The sequence below is a fragment of the Hypanus sabinus genome, chromosome 11 (assembly GCF_030144855.1).
Source record: "Hypanus sabinus isolate sHypSab1 chromosome 11, sHypSab1.hap1, whole genome shotgun sequence".
NCBI lineage: Eukaryota > Metazoa > Chordata > Chondrichthyes > Myliobatiformes > Dasyatidae > Hypanus > Hypanus sabinus.
Window position 1 is genome coordinate 58325966 of NC_082716.1, and position 24288 is coordinate 58350253.

Below are 24288 nucleotides of genomic sequence, written 5' to 3' on the forward strand. Positions count from 1 at the left end.
TCTCTCTCTCTCGTTTACACTAAACTTCTTAGCAGCTGCTGAATTATTCGTTCCTTTAGCAAAATCAACAACCTTCAGCCTGAAGCTAGCATCATATCACATTTGTTTTAAACTTTTGTACATGGCGGTCGCAAGCTCAATACTGAGTAGATGTACTGATCCCGCCACCATGTTATGTTTTAACGAGATTACGATGGACACTAAATGGTTTCATGGGGGTTACAATTTTTTTAAATTTTTTTTAATTAGTTTTTCAAAACATTTTACAAATTAAAAACCCCAAATCCCAATGAGGAACATTAAAACAGTGCAAAATTAAGCATACAATAACAATATGCTACAAAGGAAGAGAATATAACAAAAAAAAGCACCTAAATTAAAGACAAGCAAGCTTAGTGTCCTCCCCAAGCCCCACAACACAAGAAAAAACAACAACAAATCCAGACCAACCACAACACAATATAGAGAGTATAAGTCAGGACAGCCAAACTCCCAGACTGTGAATACACTCAGTAAGAGGATAATAATGCCTTCTACCAGAAAAAAAAAGGAGCTGAAAGCACGGGACCGAAAAGAAAAAAAAACCCTAGTCAAGAGGAAGGTTATGAAAGTACTTGATAAAAGGTCCCCAGACCTTATGGAACTTTAGATCTGAATTGAGAACTGAATAATGAATTTTTTCGAGGTCTAAGCAGGCCATGATGTCGTTAAGCCATTGAGCATGAGTGGGCGGGGCAACATCTCTCCATTTGAGGAGGATCAAGCATCTAGCCAGGAGAGAGGCAAAGGATAATATTCGGCATTTGGTCAGACCCAGACATAAATCTGTCTTGCCCCAAAAACTGAACAGAGCAATTAAGGGGTTTGGTTCTAGGTGCTGATTCAGAATACACGATAACGTAGTGAAGACATCTTTCCAGAATTTCTCCAAGCTAGGACAGAACCAGTACATATGGATGAGAGAAGCCACGCCCCTCTTACATTTATCACAGAGAGGACTAACGCTAGGGTAGAATCGAGATAGTTTAGATTTAGACATATGGGCTCTATAAACAATCTTAAACTGTAAAAGGCAGTAGCGAGCACAAAGAGAGGTTGAGTTAACCGATTTGAGAACTGAATCCCAGCTTTCCTCAGATAAGGAGATATTTAAATCTTGCTCCCAGGCCATTTAGATTTTATCCATGGGGGCCTGTCGTAAGGCTGCTAGTTTATCTCGGATGATTGATATTAAGCCTTTACCTAGTGGATTCATGGAAAGAAATAGGTCCATAGCATTTTTCTCAGGCATTTCACGAAAGTTAGGAATTAAAGGAGCAATAAAGTGTCGGATTTGGAGATATCTGAAAAAATGAGCATTGGGCAGATTGAACTTAACAGAGAGCTGCTGAAAAGAAGCGAAGCGATTATCAATGAAAAGATCTTCAAAATGTCTAATGCCCTTCCTATACCAAACCTGGAATGCTGAATCATATGTAGTAGGTAAAAAAAGGTGATTATGAGCAACAGGGCTGGAAACGGAAAACCCCTGGAAACCATAGCATTTCCTGATCTGAGCCCATATACGCAAAGTGTGTCTAACAAGAGGTTTAGCTATTGATCTGGGCAGACTACTAGGGAGTGCAGAGCCAAGAAGTGCAGAGATAGATAATTCTTTAGTGGAGCTCAGCTCCATTGCCACCCAGTTAGGGCACTTGGGTTGGCCATGGAAGAAAGACCAAAAGGTAGCACAACATACATTAGCTGCCCAATAATATAAACGAAAGTTAGGTAAAGCCATGCCACCCTCTTTATTAGGTTTTTGGAGATAGACTTTATTAATTCTAGAGCGCTTATTCTTCCACAGATAGGACAAAATAATAGAGTCTAAGGAATCAAAAAAAGATTTAGGAATAAAAATTGGGATAGCTTGAAATAGATATAAAAATTTGGGAGAACATACATTTTAACAACATTAATACGACCTACCAAAGACATAGATAGAGGTGACCATTGAACCAGACTCTGTTTTATAGCATATGAAAGATTGGCAAAGTTTTCACGAAATAGATCTTTAAACTTCCTTGTGACTGTAATTCCAAGATAAGTAAATTGATTATGGACTACTTTAAAAGGGAGATCACGAAATGTTAGTTCTTGTGCTTCTTTATTAATTGGGAGAAGTTCACTCTTATGTAAATTAAGTTTATAGCCAGAGATCTGGCTAAACTGGTCAAAAAGTGAAAACATTAGAGGTAAGGATGTAGACGGATTTGAGAGAAAGAGTAATAAGTCATCAGCATAGAGAGAAACTTTATGCTCAACACCCCCTCTCCAAATCCCAGTCAATTCAGGGCAGTTTTGAAATGCTATCGCCAGAGGTTCCATAGCCAAATCAAAGAGATAGGGACTTAAGGGGCATCCCCGACGAGTGCCACTTTTGAGATTAAATACTTGGGATTTCTGAAAATTAGTTAAAATAGAAGCAGTAGGACACAGGTACAGCAGTTGGATCCAAGAGATGAAACTTTGGCCAAGGTCAAATTTTTCTAAAACTGCAAAAAGGTAGTTCCACTCTAAACGATCAAATGCCTTCTCCGCATCGAGGGAAATAACACATTCAGGAATCCCAGTTGGAGGCGAGTATAAGATATTAAATAAATGCCGAATGTTAAAAAAAGGGAGACGGTTTTTAATAAAGCCTGTTTGGTCATCAGAGATAATGGAGGGAATGACGGTTTCTAATCTATGAGCCAAAACTTTAGCTAAGATTTTTACATCAACATAGAGCAGAGATCGGCCTATACGAGGAACACTCTGTTGGGTCTTTGCCCTTTTTTAAAAGAAGAATAATAGATGCCTCACTGAAAGAGGGTGGCAATTTGCTTTAATTAAACGAGTCAGGTAATACTGAAAGTAACTGAAGAGAAAGAAGAGAAGAGAATGATTTATAAAATTCTACAGGGAACCCATCAGGTCCAGGAGATTTCCCTGAAGACAGTGCAGAAATTGCAGTAGATATTTCTTCTAATGACATAGGCGCATTGAGTTTGGCTTTGAAATCAGATGAAAGTGAGGTGATATTCAGATTCTGTAAAAATTGATCAACAGGGATATTGTCATTCAGAGATTCAGAGGAATAAAGCCGAGAATAAAAATTTTTAAATGCGTCATTAATTTCTAAATGATCCGATGTAAAGTCTCTGTTCTCCTTCCGGATCTTTGTAATATGTTGTCTGGCTTTGGAACACCTCAGCTGATTGGCTAGGAATTTACCAGACTTATCCCCATGAATGTAAAAGCGACTCTTGCTTTTGAGAAGTTGGCGTTCGACAGGTTGAGTGGACAGAAGGTTAGATTTAGTTTGGAGTTCAACATGCTTCTTGTATAATTCAGGGTTCTTAGTTTGGGCATATATTTGATCCAATTCTTTAATCTGGTTAATGAGGTCTAATCGATCTGCACTGGATCTTCTGTTGAGATTTGCTGTGTAAGAGATTATTTGCCCCCTCAGATAAGCTTTCATGGCATCCCAGACAATCTGGGATGGCACTTCAGGTGATGTATTAGTGTTAAAATAAAAGGTTATCTGATCCTTAATAAATTTTTAAAAATCATCATCCGATAGTAAAGTTGAATCAAACCGCCAGTGTTTATTCCTGAGGGAAACCAGGCAAATTCAGAGAGAGAGTAATTGGGGTATGGTCAGAGATCAGTATACTCTGATAGTCACAAGAGTGGGCAAATGGAATAAGTTGGTTATTGAGTAAGAAATAATCAATTTTAGTGAAGGTATGGTGAACATGTGAGAAAAAAGAATAATCTCTCTCCGTAGGATGGGGGAAACGCCATATATCAGAGATACCATAATTAGAGAGAAACGATTGGATAGCTAAGGCAGATTTAGTAGGTGGTCTAGTAACAGAGGACGATCGATCCAAATTAGGATCTAACCAACAATTAAAGTCACCACCCAGTATAAGGGAGTACGAGTTTAAGTCTGGTAGTGAGGAAAAAAACCGCTCAAAAAAATTAACATCATCAAAGTTGGGGGCATACAGGTTTGCTAGTGCAACTTTAGTGTTAAATAGTTTGCCAGAAACAATAATAAAATGGCCATTTATATCAGATATTTTATTATGGAGTTCAAAAGGAATATTTGAGTTAATAAGAATGGAGACTCCCCTAGCTTTAGCAGTAAAGGATGAATGAAAATGCTGACCCGCCCACTTTGACAAAAGCCGGGAGTTATCAGAACAACGAATATGAGTTTCTTGAAGGAAAGCAATGTCAGCTTTGAGTTGTTTGATATGTGAGAATACCTTCCTCCTTTTAACAGGGTGATTCAATCCCTTTACATTCCAGCTCACGAATTTAAGTGCACTAGCCATTATCAATTACTAATGCATAAAAGGCAGAAGGCATATAAAAAGTCAAGCAGTACAATAGCAGTCTGGGAGCAGAGATGTAAACATAGATTCGTAAAATCAAAACATATACATGTCCTGAGCAATAAAGATATAATATATACAGTGAGTGATGTTGGAACTAGAAAACCCACCCCACCCACACAACCCAAAACTAGACGGCTACCAAAACAAGTAGTCAGCTCTACCAAAAAAATTAGGGGGTTACAATTCTGAGGATTTTTTACCATTGGGAGACCTAATCCAAGATTTCTCTCCCTGATTTACTTATTAAGAATTTGCTTATAATGCTCTACAATGTGTAGGCCCGTTTTCTTAGCAGGTACTGGTTCACAAAATTTCCCGGTTCCGGATCTGGCAAAGCTGAGTACCGGCATGTGAAATCTTGTGATCTTTTCTGGTTAAATCAAAAACCTCTACAAAAGGGGTTGGCTTATACTCCAGAATATATGGTGCTTACATTTTGATCAAATGACAATGCTTGTGACCTAAAAACATATCAAGCAGCCTCTATTATTAGCTCATAACTCTTTACTATTCCAACAAGCATTAAGTGGTTTGTGTCCTAAACAGCTGCCATTAAGAAAATTATATTTTTTACAAAATAAGATGCATGGTTAGAAAAAATACATACGTTATTAAAGCTTTGATTCAATTAGGTTACAATGTTGGCCAAGCTGACATTTATCATCTCAACTTTTAGAGTTGGAAGTTCAAAATAAATTTATTATCCAAGTACGTCAATGTCACCATATATAACCCTGAGACTTGTTTTCTTGCGGGCATGCTCAGTAAATCCAAGAAACATAATACAATCAAAGAAAGACCGCATCCAACAGGTCAGATAAACAACCAATGTGCAAAGGACAACTGACTGCAAATACAAAAGAAAAAATAGTAAAAAATTAATAAATATCGAGAACATGAGATGAAGAGTCCTTGAAAGTGGGTCCATAGGTTATAGGAACAGTTCAGTGATGGGGTGAGTGAAGCTGAATGAAGTTATCCCCACTTGTTCAAGGCCTGATGATTGAGGGTTAATATCTGTTCCTGAACCTGCTGGTGAGGATCCTGAGAATCCTGTACCTTCTTCTGGATGGCAACAGCAAAAAGAGCATGGTCTGAGTGACAGAGGTCCTTGATGATGGATGATGCTTTCCTGTGACAATACTTCGAGTAGATGAGCTCAATAGTAGGGAGGGATTTACCCATGATGCACTGGGCCATATCCACTACTTTTGTAGGATTCTCTATTCAAGGGCATTGGTGATTCCATACCAGGCTGTGATGCAACCAGTTAAAGTTCCCTACACATCTATAGAAGTTTGTCAAAGTTTTAGATGTCATGCTGAATCTTCACAAACTTCTGAAGTAGAGGTGCTGCCATCCTGACTTTGTGACTGCACTTATGTGTTGGGCCCAGGACAGATCTGCTGATATGATTACACTAAGGAATTTAAAGTTGCAGATCCTCTCCACCTCTGACCTCATGATGAGGATTGGCTCAAGGACCTCTAGTTTCCTTCTCCTGAAGTCAATAATCAGCTCTTTGGTCTTGCTGACATTGAGTGTTAGGCTGTTGTTGGGGCTCCACTCAGCCAGATTTTCAGTCTCCCTCCTATATGCTGATTCGTCACCGCCTTTGATTTGCCAGCGACAGTGTCATCAGCAAACCTAGGCATAGATCTGAAATTGCTAAAACCATTAAGAATAGTAGACTCCATTTCCTGAAAACTATTTATTGGACATTAATAGGTACAGAGTTTCATCATCTTGTTATCAGAACAAACAAATGTTGCTGATGTTTTAATGTCTTAATACTTAATACTCATTGTACTGTATTTAGCAAGAGATTTTTAAAAGCAGTACTATTAGGTTTCAGGTTTACCAAATGTCACGTTATCTACATCTGTTATATCCATGAACTATTGTCCAAAGTTTGAGCTTAGTTTTAAACAAACTCTCTCCACACTGATAACCGAGTCAAGATTATCAGTTATTGGATAGAAGAAATAAGTTTATATTTATTTGATTAATTATTGCTGAGTTACTTCAGATACAAGGTTATTTCCAAGGACATCAAATGACACGATAACAGATGATATCCTAATTGCAAATGACATAAATAAAAATATTCAATTGATTTTCAGTGTTTGAGACAGTACTTTTCGACATGGCATGCTTTCATTATACTTAAATAGCAGGTATTCAAATAAAACTAGTATTAATTTAAGATCCAGCTTTTGCACAATGGTACAGCAGATCTTTCATCACACATTACAGAAACATTATCAGACAGCATTACTGCAAGAACTACAACTTTTAAGTCATGTTTTCCATACTTCTAATTGCTAAGAGATGGGAAGTAGAAAGGATGAAAAAGCACAGCAAAATGCTTACCCAGAAGTTCCCATTCATAGGTGTACTTTGTTGAGTTTGCTCCTTTTGGTGGCTGGCCAAAAAGCCACCTGGAACAGAATTGGGAATGCCTTGAAGATGAGCCTGTCTAATAGGAGCAGAAAGTGGTGGTGGCCCCATGACCAGATTTGACTTGGTTTTCTGCTCAGTCACATTTTGCCCCAAGGACCTCTCACTGGACCAAAATGGTGAAGTCCCCACTGCTGGCTGTGCAGCTGCTTTAGCAAGTTCAGCGCAAAATGCAGGAACTGAAATACCTGTGATGAAACAACATCTGTTGATTCCAGAATAATTGAATTACTGTCAAAATGTGTTCAAAGCAATCGTGAGCATTTTAAATTCAAACTTTGTTTTGAAATATGAATACATTTCTTTTAGTGTGAGAAACAAAGCAAATAAATCCAATATATTTCACCCTCTAGCTCCTTCACTTTATTATATATACATACTAATCAAAACCCAAGTAGATGGCGAATGTGAGGAATATCCCAATCATACACAAAGATGGTTAAAGTTGAGCCAAAAGATAGTCCTATGTAATGTAATGAGCTTTCTTTTTATTGTATCTTCTATTTACAAATATAGATTTATAATACTGACACAATCTGATTATTTGTTGGTTCCTTGATAACAGTCCAAGAAGAAATTCACCACAGTCTTCACCAGTCCAGTTTCTCAAAGCAGCTTTTCAATTCTAAGCATAGTCATGGTAAAAGTGTCATCTTGTAGATAGAGAAAAGGTCCAGTGGACATTCTTGAGCGTTAAGTAAATGTGATTCCCACAAGTCAAGATTCCCACTGACCTGTAGGAATCATGGCCTATGATCACTCGAAATGGAGGAGCAGCATGCAAGATGGCATTTGAGCTTACCCCATTCACTGGGAAAATACAGAAATCCAGTATGAATAACGGAAGGATGGCTCCATTTCCTCATCTACCCATTCCCTGCCCCAACTACAGCAGATTCTCCAAGTTCTACAATGGCCTTGTCAAATGATTTCAAGATGACAGTAGAGATCGGTGCTCAAGTCCAATGAGTTCAAAACCTGTATCAGTGATATGCATCAGAATAGCATGTAATAAATATCCATTATTATTGATGAGGAAACTAGAGGGCAGTAATAATTATGAAATTATAAGAACTTCAAAGGAATTTTGTTACTCCATTCTGAGGAACTCACAAGACACAATAGTTCCACAATGTTTATAATACGTTAGTTCCAAATCTTTAATATTCATTTCATTCATGAATTGACTCAGATGATCCTATTATTTATAGGTAATGCAACTCAAAAGATTTCCATTTACCTTTTGATGATTCAGCCAAAACCCCTTTCCCAGGATTTGATGTAAATTTTGATCCAAGCTCCATAGCTCCCTGAAGTAACAAGGGAGGATCTCCAAGTAAACTGGACTTCTGGAAATAAAAAGTCAAGGAAAAAGCGATTAACATTTTATTTAAAGAACATTTTCACTTAAAGAAATACTTATACTTTATTGTCACCAAGCAATTGACACTAGAGTGCACAATCATCAAAGCAATATTTGATTCTGTGCTTCGCACTCCCTGATGTAGAAATCGCTCTGAGCATGTTAGAAATCAACATGTTCCTGATGTACTCACTGCCTTGGAGTAATTTTCTTGTGGGCATTCTTTATGCAGGATTTATGGGCTGGTCCAGAATACAGTGTAAGATCAGAAGGAACAATTTTGTTTCCCAAAATCCACTTTCGAAACATGCATAACTATCAGAAATACAAACTCTGATTATTTTGGGGTGTTTTCCTTAGACAAATCTGACGGATACCATGGGGATTAATGCTGAGATCTAATAAATCCCAAACCTATATAAACGATTTGGAAAAGCAGACCTTGTAGTATATCCATAATTATTGGAAGTTATAGAGCAGCAAGAACTGAGGGAGCATCTACAAGTTTTACTCTTTCTGAGACATTGCTTGTATTACACATGCATGTGCCGTTGGGGGTATTGACACACTAAATGGATAGTGAGGAGATAAAGATGGAATATGATATGGAAAAATGTTACACCAGTATGGTACATGAAATACATTTTTTTTAAATGGCAAGAGTGAAAAGAGCTACCTTAAAAGGGCCCTGTATGCTCACATATGATGCAATTAGGAAGGTAAGCTGCATGATGACCTTCATTGCCAGACAATTTGAACAGAAGAGTAAAACTACAATACAGGGTCTGAATTAGACTGCAACTTGAGCTCAAATCTCATCTCTCCATTTAAGGATATATTTGCAATAGAGAGAATAACACAAAGCTTCCTATGATGAGGTGTGGGAGGAGGATCGGGATAAATTGTCCAGTGAAGATAGATAACTTTACCATCTACTTTCTAGACTGAAGAACAAGAGGTGATATCAATAAATCATGCAAAATTCTCATTGGGTATTAGAGGTAGATGTAGGGATAAAGTTTTTCTTACATGGGGTGTCCAGAATTGAGAAATGCAATGAGAAAAAAAATTACCCAGTGAACAGTGAATGTTTAGATTTCTCAATGCAAAATAACTGTGGTGACTCATCCCAGTGCATAATAAAGGCAGATCAACCTTCTTGGATACTTAAGGATATGGAGTTTGTACATGAAAGTACAGCAGATAGAAGATCATCCTTTTTTTTAATCAAATGCTTAAGCAGCAATAAACATTTAATTTCTGCTCTTGGCTTATTTAAATCATTGCATCAGCTCTACCACCAATTAGCTGGTGAGTAATCAAATGTGGATGAAAAATACTTATTAGAGGAGTATTAAGAGAGCTAGCCAACTGCCCCCATCATGATTTTCACAAAATCAACCACTTTAGTTATCCAGAAGACAAACTGCCTCAAATGTCCTCCAGACTCAAAAGTTCTAAAAAGTAACTGTTCACTTCGGCATGTCTAATTATTATGTTAAATTTATCTTTTTATATATTTTACATAATATTACCTTTGGAAGTACATATCAATCTTCAACTAAACCCACCTTTAGTCCTATACTAGGATTCAAAGGTATCAATCCTATACAACATCCAGAACAACGAACCAGGCAGAATGTGAGTCTTACTAACTAAACACATTTTTGAATTGATTATTTTCAAGGAGCAAAATTAAGAAACAAAAGCCCAGCTAATTTTGGATAATAGTCTTTAATGTAATCCAAACTATCACATCAGAAATATTGGTGTAGTAGAGCAATTTAAGTACACAAGATTTCTCATTAAAGTATCGCATGGATGGCTGAAAAGAGTTCAGAATCAAGTAGTTTGTGGGAATACAGAGCTTAACAACTTACCATCATCACTCTTTGCCCTTTTAACTTTTAGCTTCTGGAAATTTAATCTGATCCAATCAATTAACTTAAAATGTGAAAACTCCTCTACAGTGGTCTTACTATGATGGCACAATGTTTCTGTTACTTCTCAAAATCCCTTAAAAAACTGGAAGTAAGTTCTCAGATTTTTCAGCCCGAACCTACTCTTCCACTGGTACTCTCCTTTCACAGGATTTTATATTGGATTCACCCAGCCCCTTATTCCTTCCCCTTCATTTTACAGGAATGTTTCTTAAGGTGGATATTGGAGGTGCCGTATATCTCTTAATATCTTGTTTGTGCTGAGCATAAAGCCATTAAACTAGTCCCTCCTGTCTGCACATGATCCATATCCCTCTATATTCATATGCTTATCTAAGAGTTTCTTTAATGCTACTAAGACAACTATTTCTGCTACTACCCAGGTACTAACACCTCTCTAGGGGAAAGAAAATTGCCCTTTAAACTATGCCTCTCTCACCTAAAATCTATACCCTCCAGTATTCAACATTTCTATGCTGGGAAAGAGATTCTGTAATCCTATTTATGCTCCTCACAATTTTATAAACTCCAATCTGGTCTTCCCTTAACCTCAAACTCTCCTGAGATAATAACCACCACCATTCAGGACCCCAGACCTGCCCTTACACTTCGTCCCTCACCACCATTCAGGACCCCAGACAGTCCTTCCAGGTGAGGCAAGACTTCACCTGTGAGTCGGCTGGTGTGGTATACTGCGTCCGGTGCTCCCGGTGTGGCCTTTTATATATTGGTGAGACCCGACGGAGACTAGGAGACCATTTCGCTGAACACCTACGCTCTGTCCGCCAGAGAAAGCAGGATCTCCCAGTGGCCACACATATTAATTCCATGTCCCATTCCCATTCAGTTATGTCTATCTATGGCCTCCTCTACTGTCAAGATGAATCCACACTCAGGTTGGAGGAACAACACCTTATATACCGGCTGGGTAGCCTCCAACCTGATGGCATGAACATTGACTTCTCTAACTTCCATTAATGCCCCTCCCCTTCTTACCCCATCCGATATATTTAGTTTTTATTTCTCTCTCTCTGCCCATCGCTCTGCCTGTTCTCTATCTCTGTCTGGCACTCCCCTCCCCCTTTCTTTCTCCATGGGCCTCCCTTCCCATGATCCTTTCCCTTCTCTAGCTCAGTATCCCTTTTGCCAATCAACTGTCTGGCTCTCAGCTTCACCCCACCCCCTCCAGTCTTCTCTTATCATTTCGCATTTTCCCCCTCCTCCTCCTACTTTCAAATCTCTTACTATCTTTCCTTTCAGTAAGTCCTGACGAAGGGTCTCGGCCCGAAACGTCGACAGCACTTCTCCTTATAGATGCTGCCTGGCCTGCTGTGTTCCACCAGCATTTTGTGTGTGTTACCGGAGGTAATAACACAAGTTTGTCCAATCTCTATAACTAATAATAATAATAATAATAATAATGGTTGTCTGTCGGGGTCCGAGGAAGACTACAGTGTGCACGGAGGCAGTGCTTTTTTACGAGGCTGAGTTGCAAGCTTGGCATCAACCTGGCAAAGATGGAGAGCACGCTCACTGGATCAAAACTCAGGAACCTCTGTTCTCGAGCCCGGCACTGATCTCACTGTGCCACTAGCCGATCAGTTGCACAACGTAACCAGTGCATGAAAGATATTAAAGTGGAAAGCCTTGCACGGAGACAACCCCACTCTCTCGGCCTCAGAAGTCAGGATCCAGTGGCATAAAGAATCGTTACATCTGGCAACTTCCTTGGCTGCATTGGATGGCCACGTCTTTTTAAGTGCTCTGCCATGCCCTACGCACTCCACAATGCGCTGCTGCAACGCCTTCTCAGCTGTTGAACCCCCGGGGTTTCCTCCGCCTGATCCACCAAATCTTTGCATGCTGGGATGAGCAAATTCCTATCTCGCCAAGGGTTTCAGACCCGTTGGCTACCCTCACCTGGTTTAGCCTCTCTGTCGAAGCTGTTGCCCGGGCTGTGGCCGCTGTTGCATGCAAACAGCTACGAGGAGCCATAGGTGAGAGCTGGGCATTAGTGGGGACCAATAGATGATGAGCCACTCCAAGGAGTGCAACAAGCCCCCTATCTTGAGGTGCTACCCATCCCATGCACCCCAATAACTAATACCCTTGTAACAACCTGGGAAAGGTTTCGCGGCTAATGCTAATGTAATGGTTTCTCTGTAGCAGGAGTGTTTTGGTTATGACTAGAAACAATCGGAATATGTGACGTCCAGTCAGGGGAGTGTTTTTCTTTCTTGTGTGTCCGAGAGCGAGGCAGTCGTGGGCTTTTGTTTGGCAGAAGAGGGAGAAAGAAGATGCCAGAATGGAGAGGTTGTAGACTGCAGGATTGAGTGGATGTGGAATGGAGGCAGGATTTGACAACACCCAGGGGAAATTGATGGAGAATGAAGTGACAGGAAAATCCTGAGCTCCAATGTGAGCATTAGACTGTCTCATTAAAATGGGCCCTTTTCTTTTTGTTTTCTTTACTAACTCTCTAGTCAATTAAGAATTATATAGCTAAATAGCATAATTGCATATGGTGTACTATTTGTTATTTCTCGGTATTGATTTGTAACAGGAGAAAATATCATGCAGCATCTGCAAAACAAGATTTCACAAGTTCAGCAGGCCGGAGAGTGTCTTCCCCTAGACCGGGGGTCAGCAACCCGCGGCTCCAGAGCCGCATGTGGCTCTTTTACGTCTGTGCTGCGGCTCCCTGTTGCTTTGGGAAATAATTGGTTGTGGCGACCCTTTTCCTGGCACATCCGAACCGACTCACAATTAGATAGCCTACGGGGGTTTGCGAGCACAGAGCTTTGGAGCCTCTGCGCCATGGGGGGCAGGTTGAGGGAGGCTTAAAAGTGAGGCTGAAGATTTCGAATAAAGTTTTTTCCTTCGACTGCAGTTACCGACTCCGTGTCGTAATTTTAGCGCTGCGTGTAGCACACCGCTACATGGTCAGTATTTAATTAAAATGTATTTTATGTTAGTTTGTTAGTTTTTGAAATGTAATTCTAAATTTGAAGATTATGGTGATCTTGTACAATCTAAATAAGACTTTGAGGCGACCCATTTCCTGACACATCCGAACCGGCTCACAATTAGCCAGCGTTCAGGCTAAGGGAGATAGCCTACGGGGGTTTGTGAGTACGTGTCTTTTGCAGCATCCGCGCCCATGGGGGGCGGGTTGAGGGAGGCTTAAAAGCAAGGCTGTTTAGTTCGAATAAAGCTATCTTTGACTGCAGTTTACTGACTGCGTGTAGCACACCGCTACAACGTGTTTTTATCGCTGGCTGTCCAGAGGGGAGGTGCTGAAACGCTTTGTCGCGTGTATGGAAGAAGTGAAAACTTTCCTGGGCAGCAAAGGGCTCACCTTTCCTGAGCTGGAACAGCCAGAGTGGCTGGAAAAGCTACACTTCATGGTAGACATAACAGCGCACCTGAACACGCTGAACACAGCTCTTCAACGGGGTAAGGACGTACAGCCCTGCACATGTTGGAGGATGTTTTGGCATTCGAGCGCAAGTTGACATTGCTTGCCAGAGATTTACAGAAAGGCACATTGTCTCACTTCCCCAATTTGAGAGAGTTCAAAAAAGGTCACGACATGATAAATTAGGAGTATTTACATTCTGCAATCATCGCAATGCAAACATCGTTTGGGAAACGCTTCTGTGAGTTCAGAGAGGAAAAAAACACATTATCCTTCCTGGTCACTCCCCTAAGCATCGATCCATCCCTACTGAATACGACTGCATTGTCAGGTGTGAGTCAACCTGAACAAGGATGATAAATATTTTAATTGCCTATTATTTTACGTATATTCATATGTTTTCATTGTTCAGTGAAATAGTCCTTTTATTTTTCAGGTTGACAGCTGGCTGACGTTATTTTTGGTTTGCTGCTGGCGGCAAATTTAAGTTTGGCGTTTTTCATAAATACAAGAAGGACTCAAATAGACGTTGAGTATTTTACTTCAAAGTAACCTTCAACCCAACGTCTTTTTTTCGGAGGTCAAAATGTTTTTGTTGCATGCAGAAATGTAATTTCGTTTTCTCTGCAGGAGTTCATCAATTTCATAAATGCAACACATTATAGTTTGTTTATACATAGCATAAAGGCAAAACAAAACGTTGTATGCAGTGTTATTTCATTTTAAATGTCAAACGGGTTTTGCGGCTCCCAGTGTTTTCTTTTCTGTGGGAAACGGGTCCAAGTGGCTCTTTCAGTGGTAAAGGTTGCTGACCCCTGCCACCGACCGAACCTGAGGGTTACATCCTTTAATCCAATTAGCATCCTGATCAAACTCTCTGAAACTTCCCCTAAAACCTCCACATCCTTCCAGTAATGTGGTGACCAGAATGTGTGCAATATTCCAAGTGTGGCCTAACCAACATTAACTACAATTACATCAAGAATTCCCGACTCTTACACTCTTTGCTCTGAGCAATGAAAGCATACATCTTCTTTACCACTATCTATTAACACTGTCACTTTCAGCAAGCTTTGGACATGGGCACCAAAACCCTTCTGTATACCAATACCATTAACGGTCCTGCTATTGACCGATATACATCTCACCTCCCAAAGTGCAATGTTTCACACCTGTCTGGATTAAACGATCAAAAATTCTCCATCAATACCTGCAACTATTCTATACCCCACTGTATCCTTTGATGAGCATCTTCACTGTCCACAACTCCACCAATTTTTGTGTCATCTGCAAGGTTATTTACCAACCCATCAACATTTGCAGCCAAGTCAGTATCAGCCTTGATTCCTGCAGAGCATCACTGGTCACAAGCCTCCATCTAGAATAACACTTTTCCACCGCTACCCTATCTGCTATGGATGTCAATTCTAAATTCAAACTACTAACTTACATGGATTCCATGTATCTTAACCTTTTCAATCAATCTACCCTGGGGGACCTAGCCAAAGTCCATATAGATAACATCCACTGCCTTATCACTGTATCTTTCGAGGAGGCAACCAAAGAAAGCCAAGCTGACTATTCCTAACTAGCCCATGTTCTTTCCAATGTGGGTAAATCCTATCCCTAAGAATCCTCTGTCTTCAATACCTTTAATGTGAGTCTCACAGACCTACAATCTCCTAGATTATCCCCATTTCCCTCCTTAAACAAAAGAACAACATTTGCTATTCCATGGAACCTCAGGACCTCATCCAGCTAATGATCCCTTTATCTCCATTCTCTGCCTTCAAAGCTAGAAAGTATACAAAGATTTTCAAAGGCCCAGCAATTTCCTCTCTTGCCTCTCTCAATGATTTATCCACCTTAATGCTCTTGAAAAGACCCAACAATATCTTCTTCTTGATCTCAAAATTCTCCAGCATATTAAAAAACTGAATAGTAGTCTCACCAGAATCCATGCCCTCCTTCTGAATGAATACCAATGCAAAACATCATTACTTCACTGATATCCTTCAACTCCAAGCATAAATTCCTTCCTTGGTCTCTGAAATGTTCTGCCCGCTCCCTGGTCATTCTCTAGCTTTTAAACCTACATTAAAAAATGCCTTGGGACTGTATTTACTATGACATGCTAAGGACAGTTTACATCCCCATTAGGCACTCCTAATTCCTTGTGTTGTTTGTGTTCCTCAAAGATACTCACCCTTACATTTACTTCCTTTCTCTTTCTGACTAAATTTACAACTTCTCTCATCATCTAAGCTTCTCTTGCATTTCATATTTGGACAAGTTAAGCTCTTTTTGCCATTTCTTTGCCGATATCTACAACTGATCTATATTCCACTGTATCCTCTGGCAATATTTCACACTAACACTTGATTACATTTCAGCTAACCTACTTACCATTAGCGTTCCTTCCTGGCTCCTGTGTAAGCTGGCATTGTAATTGGTACTTTCTCCTTAACTGTTCCAACCTCTCCAATAAAAGAAAAAGAGGCCACCAACACCTGTCTGTCCTTGGCCATAACTTAAGGAGCCTCATTAGAATGCAACAATATTCAAACATCTGCAGGGATTTTGTCTCACCTGTGACCAGATCCCAGGAAAAGTAAGAGAGGAATAACTAAACCAACAGAATCACAACTATTTTTTTGATTAGTTTTTGTTCTTCAAGCATTATCCCAAAGACCTGGAAATCCACAGACTGGCAGACTCCAGTGGCACAAGAGGCTTCTTTAGTACCACTATGGCAGTCTATGGTCCAAGTTACTTCGAATTAAACCCCTGCGCTCAAAGGATGGGAAGAACTTGCTTAAGGATTGAAAGGATATCAATGATCAATGGAAAGAGTACTTTCAAGAACTTAACTGCGACAGTACTGCTGGACCAAAGTTTAATAACTGAATCCTCCAGAGACTAGTGAAAGGACATAGGGGGGATCCTCCCAGGATCAAAGAGGTCCATGATACCATCAGGAGGCTGAAAAGCAACACCACAAATCCTATTGGAATCCCAGCAGACATGTATCTTTGACATAAAAACATAGAAAACCTGCAGCACAATATAGGCCCTTTGGCCCACAATGCTGTGCCAAACATGTACTTACTTTAGAAATTACCTAAGGTTACCCATAGCCCACAATTTTTCTAAGCTCCATGTACCTATCTGGCAGTCTCTTAAAAGACCCTATTGTATCTGCCTCCATCACTGGCAACCCATTCCACACACTCACCAAGCTCTGCGTAAAAAACTTACCCCAGACATCTTCTCTGTACCTACTTCCAAGCATTAAAACTGTGTCCTCTCATGTTAGCCATTTCAGCCCTGGGAAAAAGCATCTGACTATCTACAAGATCAATGCCACTCATCATCGTATACACTTCTATCAGGTAACCTCTCATTCTCAAACACTCCAAGGAGAAAAGGCCGAGTTCATTCAACCTATTCTCATCAGGCATGCTCCCCAATCCAGGCTGCATCCTTGTAAATCTCCTCTGCACCCTTTCTATGGTTTCCACATCCTTCCTGTAGTGAGAGGACCAGAACTGAGCACAGTACTCTAAGTAGGGTCTGACCATGGTCCTATATAGCTGCAACATTACCTCTCGGTTTTTAAATGCAATTCCATGAGTGATGAAGGCCAATACACCATACGCCTTCTTAACCACAGAGTCAACCTGCACAGCCGATTTGAGTGCCCAATGGACTCGGACCCCAAGATCTCTCTGATCTTCCACACTACCATTAATACTATATTCTGCCATCATATTTGACCTATCAAAATGCACCTCTTCACACTTACCTGGGTTGAAATCCATCTGCCACTTCTTAGTCCAGTTTTGCATCCTATTGATGTCCCATTGTAACCGCTGTAACAATCATAAATCCTGCCCCTCAGGATTTTTTCCATCAATTTACCAACCACTGAAGTAAGTCTCACTGGTCTATAATTTCCTGGGCTATCTCTACTTTCTTTCTTGAATAAGGGAGCAACATCTACAACCCTCCAATATTCTGGAACCTCTCCCATCCCCATTGATGATGCAAAGATCATTGCCAGAGGCTCAGCAATCTCCTCCCTCGCCTCCCACAGTAGCCTGGGGTACATCTCGTCCAGTCCTGAAGACTTATCCAACTTTATGCTTTCCAAAAGCTCCAGTGCATTCCCTTTCTTAATGTCTATATGCTCAAGCTTTTCAATCCGCTGTAAATCATCTATACAGTCGCCAAGATCTTTTTTCCATACTGAACACTGAAGAAAGTATTCATTAAGTACCTCTGTTATCTCCTCCGATTCCATACACATTTTTTCACTGTCACACTTGATTGGTCCTATTTTCTCACGTCATATCCTCATGCTTTTCACATACTTGTTCAATGCTTTGGGGTTTTCTTTGATCTTGCCTGCTAAAGCATTCTCATGGCTCCTTCTGGCTCTCCTAATTTCATTCTTAAGCTCCTTCCTGCTAGTCTTATAATTTCCCAATACCAGATCAAGTACAGCCTCTCCTCTTGTAGGCTTATCTGTATTGTGTCAGGAAACCTTCCTTAACACACATACTAAACTCCACCCCATCTGAACCCTTCGCTCTAGGGAGATGCCAATCAATATTTGAGAAATTAAAATCTCCCATCACAACAACCCTGTTATTATTACTCCTTTCCAGAATCTGTCTCACTATTTGCTCCTCGATGTCCCTGTTACTATTGGGTGGTCTATAAAAAAACAGAGTCAAGTTATTGACCCCTTCCTGTTTCTAACTTCCACCCACAGAGACTCAGTAGACAGTCCCTCCATGACTTCTTCCTTTTCTGCAGCCATGACACCATCTCTGATCAGCAGTGCCATGCTCCCACCTCTTTTGCCTCCCTCTCTGTCCTTTCTGAAACATCTGAAGCCTGGCACTCTAAATTACCATTACAGTTGGCCCTCCTTATCCGCAAATTCCGCATGCACGAATTCAACCAACTGCGAATCACGAAAACCTGGAAGTGCTCTTCCCGCACTTGTTGTTCGAGCATGTACAGACTTCTTTTCTTGTCATTATTCCCTAAACAATACAGTAGAACAACTATTTTACATAGCATTTACATTGTATTAGGTATTGTAAGTAATCTAGAGATGATTTAAAGTACATGGGAGGATGTGCGTAGGTTATTTATTTATTGTGGATTGGGATCGAAAAAAATTGCAAGTTTTCTTACTAAGTAAGTCGGCACAGGTACATCAAGTATTATTTAACTTGATAAATATATCTTACCTTTCCATGCATATAAAACACTTAAGAAACATATGTTTCAGCGCCAGGCTCAGGAACGAAAGTTCCCGAGTTCAATCTAATGGCAGATCATTCCCAAGTGCACTCTCTACCATGCCGAGTTGATGTGGAAGATCAAAAACCCAAAACCCAATAATTAAACCACTGTGTTGCTTAGTAATAATTGTAGCTTTCATCGGGGCAGAGCCTTTCTCACTTTATCATTTAAAATTGTTCCGATAGTTGACCAACGTAGCCTAATGCTTTTCCAATGACTGATGGCGTTTCACCTCTTTCCCATCACTTTATTATTTCCACTTGATTTTCCAATCGTTATCGTGATTATTTTCAGGAACAGAAACACTGCGGATTCAGATCTCTGCCGCCGGGTCCTAATGTCCACCGCACTGAGACAGGTTAAATAAGGTCTTGTGTTCTGCTGGGTCCTAAGATCCACCGCATTAAGACAGGTTGAATAAGGGACTTGAGCATCCGCGAATTTTGGTATCTACGAGAGGTCCCAAAAGCAATCCCTTGTGGATATGGAGGGCTGACTGTACTGCCCCTGAGCGATCCAAGTCTCTGTAATGGCCACAACATCATAGCTCCAAGTACTGATCCATGCTCAAAGCTCATCCGCTTTGTTCAAGATGCTTCTTGCATTAAAAAAGACACATCTCAAACCACTGGTCTGAGCATAACCCTTCTCTATCATCTGCCTACCTTCCTTCTCACACAGTCTCCAAGCTTTCTCTGTTGTGAGCCAACTGCCCCTTCATTCATCTCTTCAGTTCGGTTCCCAACACCCCCCCCCCCCCCCCGCAATTCTAGTTTAAACTCTCCCCAACAGCCTTAGCAAACCTCCCTGCCAGGATATTGGTCCCCCTGTGATTCAAGTGCAACCCATCCTTTTTGTACAGGTCACGCCTGCCCCAAAAGAGTCCCAATGATCCAGATATCTGAATTGCTGCCCTCTGCTCCAATCCCTCAGCCACACATTTATCCTCTACCTCACTCTATTCCTATACTCACTGTCATATGGCACAGGCAGTAATCGATGGATTACTACCTTTGAGGTCCTGCTTCTCAACTTCCTTCCTCACTCCCTATCGTCTGTTTTCAGGACCTCCTCCCTTTTCATACGCGTGTCAATGGTACCAATATGATCCAAGACCTCTGGCAGTTCACCTTGACAACCAACTCCTTCCTCCATCTGAAGAAGTACTCCCAGAATCGCAGTGTGCTTTCCACCCACTAGAGGTACAACAGCAATAATCTTCATAACACCTCGATTATAATCATATAACCATATAACAATCACAGCACGGAAACAGGCCATCTTGGCCCTCCTAGTCCGTGCCGAACCCTTAATCTCACCTAGTCCCACCTACCCGCACTCAGCCCATAACCCTCCACTCCTTTCCTGTCCATATACCTATCCAATTTTACCTTAAATGACACAACTGAACTGGCCTCTACTACTTCTACAGGAAGCTCATTCCACACAGCTATCACTCTTTGGGTAAAGAAATACCCCCTCGTGTTTCCCTTAAATTTCTGCCCCCTAACTCTCAAATCATGTCCTCTAGTTTGAATCTCCCCTACTCTCAATGGAAACAGCCTGTTCACGTCAACTCTATCTATCCCACTCAAAATTTTAAATACCTCGATCAAATCCCCCCTCAACCTTCTACGCTCCAATGAATACAGACCTAACTTGTTCAACCTTTCTCTGTAACTTAATTGCCGAAACCCAGGTAACATCCTAGTAAATCGTCTCTGCACTCTCTCTAATTTATTGATATCTTTCCTATAATTCGGTGACCAGAACTGCACACAATATTCCAAATTTGGCCTTACCAATGCCTTGTACAACTTTAGCATTACATCCCAACTTCTGTACTCAATGCTTTGATTTATAAAGGCCAGCGTTCCAAAAGCCCTCTTCACCACCCTATCTACATGAGACTCCACTTTCAGGGAACTATGCACAGTTATTCCTAGATCTCTCTGTTCCTCTGCATTCCTCAATGCCCTACCATTTACTCTGTATGTTCTATTTGGATTATTCCTGCCAAAATGTAGAACCTCACACTTCTCAGCATTAAACTCCATCTGCCAACGTTCAGCCCATTCTTCTAACCGGCATAAATCTCCCTGCAAGCTTTGAAAATCCACCTCATTATCCACAACACCTCCTACCTTAGTATCATCGGCATACTTACTAATCCAATTTACCACCCCGTCATCCAGATCATTTATGTATATTACAAACAACATTGGGCCCAAAACAGATCCCTGAGGCACCCCGCTAGTCACCGGCCTCCATCCCGATAAACAATTATCCACCACTACTCTCTGGCCTCTCCCATCTAGCCACTGTTGAATCCATTTTATTACTTCAGCATTAATACCTAACGACTGAACCTTCTTAACTAACCTTCCATGTGGAACTTTGTCAAAGGCTTTGCTGAAGTCCATATAGACTACATCCACTGCCTTACCCTCGTCAACATTCCTCGTAACTTCTTCAAAAAATTCAATAAGGTTTGTCAAACATGACCTTCCACGCACAAATCCATGCTGGCTACTTCTAATCAGATCCCGTCTATCCAGATAATTATAAATACTATCTCTAAGAATACTTTCCATTAATTTACCCACCACTAATGTCAAACTGACAGGTCTATAATTGCTAGGCTTCCTTCTAGAACCCTTTTTAAACAATGGAACCACATGAGCAATACGCCAATCCTCCGGCACAATCCCCGTTTCTAATGACATAGTAAAGATCTCCGTCAGAGCTCCTGCTATTTCTACACAAACTTCCCTCAAGGTCCTGGGGAATATCCTGTCAGGACCCGGAGATTTATCCACTTTTAAATTTCTTAAAAGCGCCAGTATCTCCACCTCTTTAATTGTCATAGGTTCCATAACTTCCTTACTTGTTTCCCACACCTTAGACAATTCAATATCCTTCTCCTTAGTGAATACCGAAGAGAAGAAATCATTCAAAATCTCTCCCATCTCCTTCGGTTCCACACATAGCTGACCACTCTGATTCTCTAAGGGGCCAATTTTATCCCTCACTATCCTCTTGCTTTTAATATAACTGTAGAAACCTTTCGGATTTACTTTCACTTTATTTGCCAAACCAACCTCGTATCTTCTTTTAGCTTTTCTAATCTCTTTCTTAAGATTCCTTTTACATTACATAGGAAAACATCATGTTCAAAGGCAATCCTTGTACCTGGCTTTCATAGACTTGACAAAGGTATCTGATACAGTAGACTGCCAAATTCTCTGGCTTATACTATCAAGACACAACTGTTCTGACAAGTATTTATGAATATCGAGGCTACTGCATGGTGGCATATCAGCCACTGTACTCAGCAATAGTGGTGCTGAATTAGAACCCTTCACTGTCAAGACAGGAGTCAAACAGGGCTGGATCTTTGTGCCCACTCTATTATCCATCTTTATTGCTGGCGTAATTCAACTCATTGGCCAAGACCTGCCACAGGGAATCCCAATCATATATAGAATGGATAATAGCAATTTTAATCTTGACTGGTTCAAGGCCAAGAATAAGTTTAGCACCACCAGCATCATGGAACTTTAGTATGCAGATTACAATATTATTGCAGCACACTCTGAAGTATCCTGAATGCCTTTGCCAATGCAGATCTTGCCCCGAGTCTTGTTTTGAATATTAAAAAACCACAGGTCCTATGGCTGATCTTTTATTTTCTCCTCCTTATCCCCAGTTCCAGGCCTTCTCCCTGTAACCTTTCATGCCATGTCCAATCAAGAACCTATCAATCTCTGTCTTAAATACACTCAACAACCTTGACTCCACAGCTGCACGTGGCAACAAATTCCACAAATTCACCATCCTTTGGCGAAGGAAATTTCTCCACATCTGTTTTGAAAGGGTGCCCCTCTATCCTGAGGCTGTGCCCTCTTATCCTAGATTCTCTCACCATGGGAAACATCCTTCCCACATCTACTCTGTCTAGGCCTTTCAACATTCAAAAGGCTTCAATGAAATTCCCCCTCATCCTTCTGAATTCCAGTGAGTAGACCCAGAGCCATCAAATGTTTCTCATATGATAACCCTTTCATTCCCAGAATCATGCTTGTGAACCTCCTCTGGACCCTTTCCAATGCCAGCACATCTTTTCTAAGATGAGGGGCCCAAAACTGTTCACAATACTCAAGGTGAGGCCTCACTGGTGCCTTACAAAACCTCAGTATCCCATCCTTGCTCTGGTAATCTAAACCTCTTGAAATGAATGCTAACATGGTATTTGCCTTCCTCACCATTGACTCAACCTGCAAGTTAATCTTTAGAGTATTCTGCATAAGGACTCACAAGTCCCTTTGCATCACAGATTTTTGGATTTTCTCCCTGTTTAGAAAATAGTCCGCACATTTATTTCTACTACCAAAGTGCATGACCATGCATTTTCCAACATTGTATTTCATTTGCTACTTTCTTGCCATTCTCCTAATCTGAGTCCTTCTGCATCCTGTTTCCTCAAAACTACCTGCCCCTGCACCAATCTTCATTAGCATTTGCAAACTTGGAAACAAACCCATCTATTCCATCATCTAAAACATTTATACACAGCATAAAAAGTGGTCCCAACACCAACCCCTGCGGAACACCACTAGTCACCGGCAGCCAACCAGAAAAGGAGCCTTTTGTTCCCACTCACTGCCTCCTACCCATCAGCCAATGCTCTAACCATGTTAATAAATTTCTTGTAATACCATGGGCTCTTAACTTGGTAAATAGCCTCAGGTGTGGCACCTTGTCAGAAGTCTTCTGAAAATCCAAATATACAACATCCATTTTTTTATATATATATATATATATATATAAAGGTATCCGTTAGTCTCATGAGTCCATGGATTTGCATCTTGGAAGGTTTCCAGGGCGCAGGCCTGGGCAGGGTTGTATGGGAAACCAGCAGTTGCCCAAGCTGCAAGCCTTCCTCTCTCCACACCACCGATGTTGTCCAAGAAAAGGGCACTAGGACCCAAGCAGCTTGGCACCGGTGTCATCGCAGAGCAATGTCCTTAAGTGCCTTGCTTAAGGACACAACGTGCTGCCTCAGCTGAGGTTCGAAACAGTAACCTTCAGATCACTAGACCTGATGCCTTATCCACTAGGCCACTGCATCCTCTTTATCTATTCTACTTGTAATCTCCTCAAAGAATTCCAACAGGTTCATCAGGTAGGATGTTCCCTGAAGGAAACAATGCTGACTTTGTACTATCTTGTCCTGTGTCACCAAGTACTCCACCACCTCATCCTTAACAACTGACACTAACATCTTCCCAACCACCATGGTCAGGCTAACTGGTCTATAACTTCCTTTCTGCTGCCTTCCTCCCTTCTTAAAGA

At 40.8% G+C, this 24288-nt stretch overlaps 1 protein-coding gene across 16 annotated transcripts in view; it reads right to left on the reverse strand.

The window, feature by feature from the left end:
* The window catches only part of raver2 (ribonucleoprotein, PTB-binding 2), a 205901-nt gene that overhangs the window by 102965 nt on the left and 78648 nt on the right, over nucleotides 1-24288 (reverse strand). For all 16 annotated transcript variants that reach the window (XM_059984395.1, XM_059984396.1, XM_059984399.1 and 13 more), the window contains 2 exons: nucleotides 8134-8242; nucleotides 6807-7081 (listed from right to left, as the gene is read on the reverse strand). In XM_059984395.1, the coding sequence (XP_059840378.1) occupies nucleotides 6807-7081; nucleotides 8134-8242 (384 nt within the window). The remainder of the gene's footprint in view (nucleotides 1-6806; nucleotides 7082-8133; nucleotides 8243-24288) is intronic.